Source organism: Egretta garzetta, unplaced genomic scaffold (assembly GCF_000687185.1).
Source record: "Egretta garzetta isolate BGI_Z169 unplaced genomic scaffold, ASM68718v1 scaffold145, whole genome shotgun sequence".
Classification (NCBI taxonomy): domain Eukaryota; kingdom Metazoa; phylum Chordata; class Aves; order Pelecaniformes; family Ardeidae; genus Egretta; species Egretta garzetta.
In genome coordinates, this window is record NW_009259687.1 from 1529120 (window position 1) to 1538167 (window position 9048).

The 9048-nt window shown below is 58.8% G+C and overlaps 2 protein-coding genes and 2 non-coding genes across 4 annotated transcripts in view; 1 reads left to right on the forward strand and 3 right to left on the reverse strand.

Moving 5' to 3' along the window:
- The first annotated feature begins 201 nt into the window (after window positions 1-201).
- BEST4 (bestrophin 4) lies at window positions 202-4448 on the forward strand. Its single transcript, XM_009638847.1, has 9 exons — window positions 202-353; window positions 563-657; window positions 1137-1370; window positions 1693-1847; window positions 1942-2019; window positions 2581-2733; window positions 3025-3105; window positions 3560-3714; window positions 4031-4448. Exons 1-9 carry the CDS (start codon window positions 202-204, stop codon window positions 4446-4448), a joined length of 1521 nt encoding a protein of 506 aa, XP_009637142.1.
- A 2495-nt stretch (window positions 4449-6943) lies between these two features.
- Window positions 6944-7074, reverse strand: LOC118452287. The gene has a single exon (XR_004842001.1). It is a non-coding gene; the product is annotated as a small nucleolar RNA SNORA35 (small nucleolar RNA).
- A 624-nt stretch (window positions 7075-7698) lies between these two features.
- The window catches only part of RPS8 (ribosomal protein S8), a 4340-nt gene continuing 2990 nt past the window's right edge, over window positions 7699-9048 (reverse strand). Inside the window, exons 5-6 of the mRNA XM_035894194.1 lie at window positions 8606-8735; window positions 7699-7861 (exon numbers count right to left, since the gene is read on the reverse strand). Of these exons, the coding sequence (XP_035750087.1) occupies window positions 7752-7861; window positions 8606-8735 (240 nt within the window). The 3' untranslated portion in view covers window positions 7699-7751. The remainder of the gene's footprint in view (window positions 7862-8605; window positions 8736-9048) is intronic.
- On the reverse strand, window positions 8080-8151 carry LOC118452290. Its single transcript, XR_004842004.1, has one exon. It is a non-coding gene; the product is annotated as a small nucleolar RNA SNORD38 (small nucleolar RNA).

Here is a 9048-nt window from a genome sequence, read left to right on the forward strand (position 1 = left end):
GCAGTGGCTGCGGCAGGCGTGGGGGGGGGCAGGGCGGCTGCGTGGGCGATCCTGCTGATGGGCTGTAGTGCTTGGCGTGGGAGCGAGTGCGCATCCCCAGCCCCTGCAGCCCGGACAGCAGTGGGAACCCCAGTTCTCCTCAGTTTAGCCATCAGCCCGTGAGAGAAGGATTTTCCCGCCAAGGTGCGGGGCTGAGCCACCATGACCGTCTCCTACACGCTGAAAGTTGCCAACTCCCGTTTTGGAGGTTTCTCCAAGCTGCTCTTCCGCTGGAAAGGCAGCATCTACAAGCTGCTGTACAAGGAGTTCATCGTCTTCGTGGTGCTGTACACCATGCTCAGCCTCGTCTACCGGTGAGCGGGGTTGCTGTGTCACTGCTGGTTGTGTCCCTCCCTGCTGAGCCACTGGGCTGCTGTGTGTCCCTGACCCCGCTGCGTGTCCCTGACCCTGCTGCGTGTCCCCGACCCCGCTGCATGTCCCTGACCCTGCTATGTGTGTCCGACCCCGCTGCGTGTCCCTGACCCCGCTGCGTGTCCCTGACCCTGCTGTGTGTCCACTGCAGGTGGCTGCTGACGGAGGAGCAGAAGCGCCTCTATACCAAAGTGGCTCAATACTGCAACCGCTCCACGGACCTCATCCCCATGTCGTTTGTCCTAGGTATGGGTCCCTCCCTGGAACCTGGGAGTTGGGGTTCCCTGCTCCCCCTGGAGCTGGTGGCTTGAGGATACCCCACTGCCCATCCTGACCCTATGCCAAAACATCCCTTGGACACCATCAGATGGGGGATGGAGGAGCCCGGCGCCCCAGGCTTAGTCCTTGGCTCCCAGACCCCCTGAGCACAGGTCCCTGGCCCTGGGGATGCCAGTGGGAGACTGTGATTTCCCCTGGCCTGCTCTGCACCCCCCTCCCCACGCCCAGGACTCTACAAGAGATAGCTGTCCTGCCCTGTGCCACCTGTGCCCTTCTCCATCCCTGGGGAGCGCAGCCTAATGGGAAGCACAACGTGCACTGTATCTCCCAGCCACAGAGGAATCTGTCACCCCTGGAAATGTGGCAGCTCTCCTGGTGTGGGCTCGTCCTTGCCTCAACTCACCGCCTGGCTGCACCGAACCCCCATGTGCTCTCTCTGGGTGCAGGTTTTTATGTCACTATGATCGTGAACCGGTGGTGGGCCCAGTACACCAGCATCCCCCTGCCCGACCAGCTCATGTGCGTCATCTCCAGCAACGTCCATGGGAAGGATGAGAGGGGCCGGATCCTGCGGCGCACCCTCGTCCGCTACGCCAACCTGTCAGCGGTCCTCATCCTGCGCTCTGTCAGCACCAGGGTGCTCAAGCGCTTCCCCACCATGGACCACGTGGTGGAAGCAGGTGAGGACCTAAGCCCTGGGAGTGACGGCTTGCGATGTGGGGTGAGAGCTGGGGGCCACAGGCATGTCCCTGTCACCGGGAGGGCGTGCTGGGGGCTGGGGATCCTTGGATGCATCCCTTCCCCAAACTGCCCTGCACACGGAGTGGCATCCTTGCATGGATGTTAACCCCCAAAGAGCCCCACATCCCCTCTGTCCAGAGCTTGTCTCCAGGGGCTGTAGTTTCAGCTGGAAAACCCTGTGTTCCTGCTGGGTACAGTCCCCAAAAGGGCTCTCCCCCACTGACACGGGGGCTGTGTCGCTGAGCCTCCGCCCCGCTGCAGGCTTCATGACGCAGGACGAGCGCAAGAAGTTTGAGAGCCTCCACTCTGACTTCAACAAGTACTGGATCCCCTGCGTGTGGTTCACCAACCTGGCGGCCCAGGCCAGGCGGGATGGCCGCATCCACGACGACGTCGCCCTTCGCCTGCTGATGGACGTGAGTCAGCGCCGGGTGCGCAGGGGGGGAACCAGGCACCGCTGGGGGGGCTTGTGCAAAGCCCGGGTCACCCGTCCTTGTCCTCTCTGCCCAGGAGCTGAATCTCTACCGGGCCAAGTGCAGCATGTTGTTCCATTACGACTGGATAAGCATCCCTCTGGTGTACACGCAGGTGGGTACCCCGTGCCCTGCGGGACCATGGGCCCCCCGAGCTCAGATCCCAGCTCCTTCCAGCCCACAATGGCAGGGGAGCCCCACAGCCTCCTCCCTGCACCCATCTGATGGGGAGCACTTTGACCCCCTTCCTAAAAGCACTTTGCTCCCCTATTGAACCTGGTGCTGGATCCGGCATGGCCGCTGGTTCACAGCCCCACAGGGATGTGCAGGAGCCCGGGTGGCGGGGCAGTGGGGCTTAGCCTTAAGCCCGTGAGAGCATCAGTGACCGGCTGAGCCTCTCGCATCCTTGCTGCCCCTGTGCCGAGGGTCCCCCTCAGCTGCCACCCTTGCCGCCGGCTGACCTGTGCTTCTGGCAGGTGGTCACCATCGCTGTCTACTCCTTCTTTGCCTTCTGCCTCATCGGGCGGCAGTTCCTGGAGCCGCTGGAGCCGGGGCAGGAGGGGGACCTGGACATGTATGTCCCTCTCTCTACCCTCCTCCAGTTCTTCTTCTATGCCGGCTGGCTGAACCCCCTCAGCTGCCACCCTTGCCGCCGGCTGACCTGTGCTTCTGGCAGGTGGTCACCATCGCTGTCTACTCCTTCTTTGCCTTCTGCCTCATCGGGCGGCAGTTCCTGGAGCCGCTGGAGCCGGGGCAGGAGGGGGACCTGGACATGTATGTCCCTCTCTCTACCCTCCTCCAGTTCTTCTTCTATGCCGGCTGGCTGAAGGTGAGTTGTGGCCACCACACAGCTGGGCTTTGCTTTATGGGCTGGGGGTGGCCAGGTGGCCCTGAGCAGCCGCTGGGCTGGGGGGTGGTTGGCCCAGGCCATGGCACCAGCCACATCACTGCTAACTGCCCTTGGAGACATCCTCTGGGCCCAGCCGTCACACCCGGGCACCATGGAGCTCCAAGCCTGCAGGTTTCATGTGCCCCGTGGGTAGACCGAGGGATGGAGAGCCCCATGGGAAGGTGTCCCTGTCCCTGATCCCCTGTCTCACCTGGTTCCCTCCCTCCCCAGGTTGCAGAACAGATCATTAACCCTTTTGGAGAAGATGATGATGACTTTGAGACCAACAAGCTGATAGACAGGAACCTGCAGGTGGGTCCTGCCCCAGGCTGGCGCATGGGGCTGCTGCAGTCGGGGCACAGGGACATCCCTGCCCCCTGGCAGTGGCACCTGTGCCCTGCCAGCCTCCATCCCTGCTCCTGGCCACGCAGGTCCTTGTCCAAGCTAGATTCCCATGCAAGGAAGCAGGGCTGCACCTTGTCCCTCCCTCCCTGTCCCTCGGCATGTATGGTCCCCATGGCAGGGGCGGCATGCCCCAAGGGACCCTCAGCAGCCTGGCACTACTGCTCAGCTCCTCACCTCCGAGAAAAGCATTCAAAAGGGGAAAACCCCAAATGCAGCCAGAAGGTGGGCCTGGAGCCTCCCTGGCCCTTGCAGAGCCCAGCCCTACCCCTGCCAGGTTGGCATTGGGAGCAGCATCTGCAGCCACCAGTCCTGCTCATGTCCTCACAAAGCCACCCCTGTCCCCTGCCTTTGCCATGCCCAGGTGTCCCTGCTGTCCGTGGATGACATGTACCAAAACCTGCCCCCTGCCGTGAAGGACAAATACTGGAACGAATCTGTGGCTCAGCCCCCCTACACCATGGCCACTGCCGCTGAGACATTGAAGCCCTCGTTCCTGGGCTCCACCTTCGACATGCGGTGAGTGCATGGCGCAGCCCTGGGGCTGGAGAAAAAGAGGACGAGTGCTTCAGGGTAGCAATAGCACAAGCGGGCTTGTTCCCCCCGGGCCCAATTACAGGAAGCAAACAGCAAATCCCCCCCCTGAGAGTGCATTGCCCAGCCCCTGTGGGGCTTGGGGGCTGCACTGGGTGATGGATGAGCTGCTGGGGCACAGATGTGGCCTCCCAGAGCTGCTCCCTGCTTGCAAGTACATCGGGATGGAGGTGGTGAGTGGTGCTGGGCATCCCTGTGGGGGATGGCAGGCTGCCCCCATCACCCCGCCATGCTCCCCCAGCATGTGTGAGGATACGGAGCAGAGCCAGCCGGCGGAGGCCTCGCCGAGCATGCCGCGCATCCAGACGCCTCTGCTCAGCCGCTTCTTCACCGCCGCATCCCCTGCCATCAGCATCAAAAACTTCGGCGGGGCCAGCCGAGGTCACCCCCACCTGCGGCATCCCCGGGTGGACAGTGGCTTCCCCTCCCCTTACCCTAACCGCTCCGAGGACCCCGAGTCAGTGGCTCGCATCGAGGAGGAGGAGACAGAGGATGAGGAGAGCCAGGCCAGTGAGCCCACCATGCCTGGCAGTCGTCTGGGGGGGACCCAGCCTCTGGAGGCCTCCAAAACACAGAGGAAGGAGGTGCCCCTCATCCAGGTGAAGGCACCGTCCAGTGAGAGCATCAGGCCTGACCAGCTGGAGGCCTGGGAGCCCTGAATTTGCCCCAAAAGCACCCTTTCCCAGAACCAGAATATCTACCCCCACCCCAAAGCACTGCCACAGCCAGCCGCAAAGCTCCCTGTCCCTGGACACCCCCCTCAAACCCCCTGTCCAGAAGCAGGACATTGCCAGGTCTTTTGCCACCCAGCCCTGAGCCAAGACGTGTCCCCAGGTTGGTGGGAAGATCCTGGTGGGTTTGGGATTGGGCAGACAGCCTTCAACACCAGCTGTTAGCCCCAAAACTGCAGGATTCAGCCCATCTGTGTGATGACGATCCTGACTTGCAGCTGGGCAGGCTCACTCCTGGCTCCCATGGCCTGGCGCAGGGGACAAGGGACAGCCCAGACCCCAAGCAAGGGACAGGACGAGGGTGTTAGTCCTGCAGAAAACCAACACCGTGATGCAGATGTCCCCTCCATGTTAATAAAGCTATTGCCAGCCTTAGCTTTGAGGTTCTTCCTTGTTGGTGCAAATCATCCCCAGCAATGAGACAGCAGGGACATCACATTTATCCAAAAAGCCGGTGAATTTGGATTTTGTCAAGGAGTGCACCTGTTCTCCTGGGGCAAAAAGGGCACAGCCCCATGGACTGACACCAGTGATGGTTGCAGGGTGTTAGACCAAGCAATACAGCCAGAAAAAAACCAGAAAGATGCTTTCAGCCCCTGTAGAAGGACTCCTGCACTCAGACACGCGTGTTTCCCCTGTGATTAGCAGAGCCATTAAAAAATTCCCTTTCCTGCGAGGCCCACTTTCCCAAAGCCACCTTTCCTTTGAAGCGCCCGTCTCCCCCCAGCAAGCCAGCCCTGCTCCTCCTCTGCTGCCCTTTGGGCCACTGATGGAGCTGTTAAAGAATAACCATGAGGTCATTTTATGGGTTGGACCACATCCTGTGAAAATAACCAAAAGTTAATGCCGCATGGAGTGGAGCCATGCAACAGCAAGGAGCAGCACTCAGGAGGACGAGTGACCTTGCTTGGGTTACGCTGCCGGCTGCTCACCGTATGAGAAGTAGCTTTTTTAACTTCAGCCCTCGCACCTATCTGCAGAAGCGGGTAAGGTCCTTAAACCAGGCTTTAGCACCTCATAAACCTAGCCAGACTAAAGCTGTGCTTAACCCCTGCCCACCTCCTTCTGGCTCGGCGTGCGGCAGGCTCGCCTCCTCCCAGGCAGGTGAATCCCTGTGCGCATCCACGGGGCTGTGCCAAGGCCAGACCAGAAACCCACACACCCTGTGGCCGAGCCACGCAAGGTCCCACAGCCTGTGCCACCGTGGGAGCCAGCTGCCACCCTCCCGTTCCCACGTCACACCTACGGCGCGGCTCCAGCGGGCAATAGGTGCCGCTTTCCTTCCCACGGGCCGTTGCCCTTGGCAGCTGCGTTTCCCAGAGCAGCAACTTCGCAAGCAGCGGGCATTGATGAATTGCCCATAATCCTGCTCATCAGGGGCCAGCTTTACAGCTCCTGCTCTGACACCAGGCTGGCACCTGCAGCTTCAGTCTCTTCATCTGGACAAAGTCCCCCAGGAACACCCGGAATCCTGTTTGCACTTTGCGGAGGGCGAGGGGGGAGAGGGAACACTGGGAGGAAGCAGCCGTGACGCATCCCTCCTGAGCGCCCGTTATCGCCTCCACCCCACCTCTGGAAAGCAGGCGTTGCTGCAGAGCAGGGAAAGTTTACCCCAGATCACCATGGAGAAGGAATGTGCTTGTGCAAACGTCCTGCCCAGCCCAGGTCCTGCTGCCAGGGACTCCAGGAGCACGGGCATTTGCGCCCGAGCTCTGCTCGTGGTGCCCCTGCGAGCACAGACCCGGGCTGTGAGGCAGTGCCCGACCACAGCACGCTGGTGCCGTTGCGGCCAGCCAGGTGACAGGTACCCCTTTCTGATGTGGTCGCTGCAGCTCTTCTGCAGCACAGACCCATCCTTGGATCCCTGCCAGCCAGGCAGGGTGAACCCACACCGCCCAGGGCACCTGAGCCCACACGCAGCAACTGGGGCACAGCATCACGGGGGAAAAAAAATTAAAAAATACCAAGCGCAAGTTATTTGCGGGGCAGTCGGCATCTGAAGGCACCAGAGACACAGGTCTCACCTGCTCTGCAGGGGGCACGGTGACACGGATCATCTCCTTCAGTTCAGAGCCAAATGTTGTGAAGCCAGGGCTGCAGGCAGGCTGCCTCGCACCAGAGTGCGCCTATGAATGCATCGAGGGTTTTGTAAAAATACGCAAGTGGGGCAAAACGCACCCACTCGGCAGGCACAAGCAGCGCGAGTCTCGCTCCCCCACAGCCCTGGGACCAGCCCTTAGATGGGCTCCTAACTTCACCCGCACAAAGCTTTTGACAACCAGATGCAGAGATCCACGGGGCTGGCCCACGACAAAAATCAGGAGCCCCAAAGGAACGATGTTTCATGGCCCAAAATATCCGGAAAAGCGTTTGTTCACCACAGCTTTCCAATCCCACCACAAATGACAGGGCCGGAAGCTGGAGTTTGTACCCAGCTTTCGAAAGGGACAAGGCCACGATGCGAGCCTGGCCCTTCTGCTAGAAGGAATTGATCTGGCACCGGAATGAGACCAAGGAGGTCAGGGCAAGACCAGCTGGTCACTGAGCAGTGCAGCCTAGAGAGGTTAAAACAAGATCCTGGACCCTGAGGGCACGCCAAGCGCCGGCAAAAGGGGCTGCTGGCCTGCACCAGAGGGTGCGAGCGTGCATGACCCGGGAAGCAGAGTCAGGAGGTACCAGCTGCAGAGGCCAGAGGTGCAAAAGAAAGTTTTCATCCAGACCTGGCACAAACGCAGAGTTTAAGAATAAAGTGGTGCTGCAGCTGCAGACTCCAAGACCCCAAATGTGGCACGGGCTGACCCAACACGCCACAGGATGGGGGGGGAGGGGGAGGAAGATCTGTGCCCTGCCAGACCCTGGCGGCTCCCAGAACGCCAGAACTCTAGCAGGGATGGACATTTGCACCTTCCTCCTGCTCGCAGGTTTCCAGTACTGGAAATCTTCCACTTGAGCCAAGCCTGACAACTCTTTTGTACGCCCACTTGGGTCCATTAAGTCTCTGTCCTAGAACCCAGAGGGATGTTTTAGTCGAGAGCATGCAGGGTCAGAGCTTGCCTGAAGACACAAAAGCGCTCGGGGGTGCAGGAGGGATCCTTCTTCCTTTCACACTTCACAGGCAGGAGCAGCTACGCAAGCTCCCTCTGCCCTGCGCACACAAATGAGCACACAACCCCTCCACTGTAGTAGTAGACTCTTGGTTTTATTCGTTCTCTCCAGCAGAATAGTTTTTATTCATTTGCCTTTTCTGGCCTTGATCTTCCTCAAGTAGAACTCCAATTCCTTGCCTTCCAACACGTAACCATCGGCTCGACCACACTGCCCCGGTCTAGAGGCAATGCAGGCTGCAAGGAGAAGCCACCCAGTTAAAGAAGTTTAATAATTCACTACCCCAGTATACGCACGAACCGAAATAAAACCCCGCATGCGGTCTCTCTCTGTAAAAACACGGACAAGCAAGTTACAAGGAACAGATTCACCAGTTCATGTGCTGGCTTCAGTAGCTCCCCCTAAGGTAACGTGCTCTTGAACCTGCTCTGATGGACCGAGTCCTGACTGAAGTCCTCTTCAGATCTCCAAACTGTCATCGCTCAAATTCAGTAGCAGAACTGGACAAAGGTCTCATCACCAGAAGACTTCAGAACACTGAACTGCTCCCCAGAACTCAAAACTGGTCAAAGCTGTTACACGTTTGCGGGGCGTTTTTCTGACACGCAGTGCAGCCCATGGGCTGTCGCTCATTTTGTGAGCATCAAAGCCCCATCATCTCTCTCCAAGGCCAGCCAGGAATGGCCAGCCCCAGGAGCCTGGCTGGGACACGTGCCAATTCAAGCTCCAGAAATAGATTTCCCCTTCCTGACAGAAGCGGGGTATCTCCAGAGAAGGTAAAAGAACAAGTTACATTTAAGACCCAGCAGATACTCCTGCAGATATGGAGAGCGCCCCATTGCTTTCACCCTGCAGTTAGCAGCTATCACAGGGTGTAGAACTTTAAATGATCCCAAGACCAAACATGAGATCTGCTCTGGCACCCTGTCTGTACCCTGACTTCCTTACCCCCACCCACATTATCGCTGCCAGGGACTCACCAAGCAGCTTTCCTTGCTGGAACTGTTCCTCAAGAATACTTGCAATCTTGGCATTCTTCTTTCGCTCATCGTATTTTTTCTGGATCTTCTTTGAACGCTTCTTGTTCAAGATTTCTTCCTCTTCAGGAGTCTAAAAACCAAGACCATAAGCGAAGAGAAGGTTAAACACATGGCCACCCTCTGCTAGAGCAGGTGGTCTTTGCCAACATCAAGGAGACCCTTGTATCCTCAGCACCGCGCTGTTTCCCACGTTGCACCTTGCAGAGGCACAAATACCTCAACCTCACAGAACCAGGCGCTGTTTGACTTTTGAGGCCCAGAAATGCAGTGCTGCGAACTAGTCACTGCTGACAACAAAGCACAGTGCCCTAGGGAAGGGTGCTCTTATGAAATGCAATTGCAAATGTTTCCTTGACAAATTAATCCTCCTCCTCCAAAAAAAA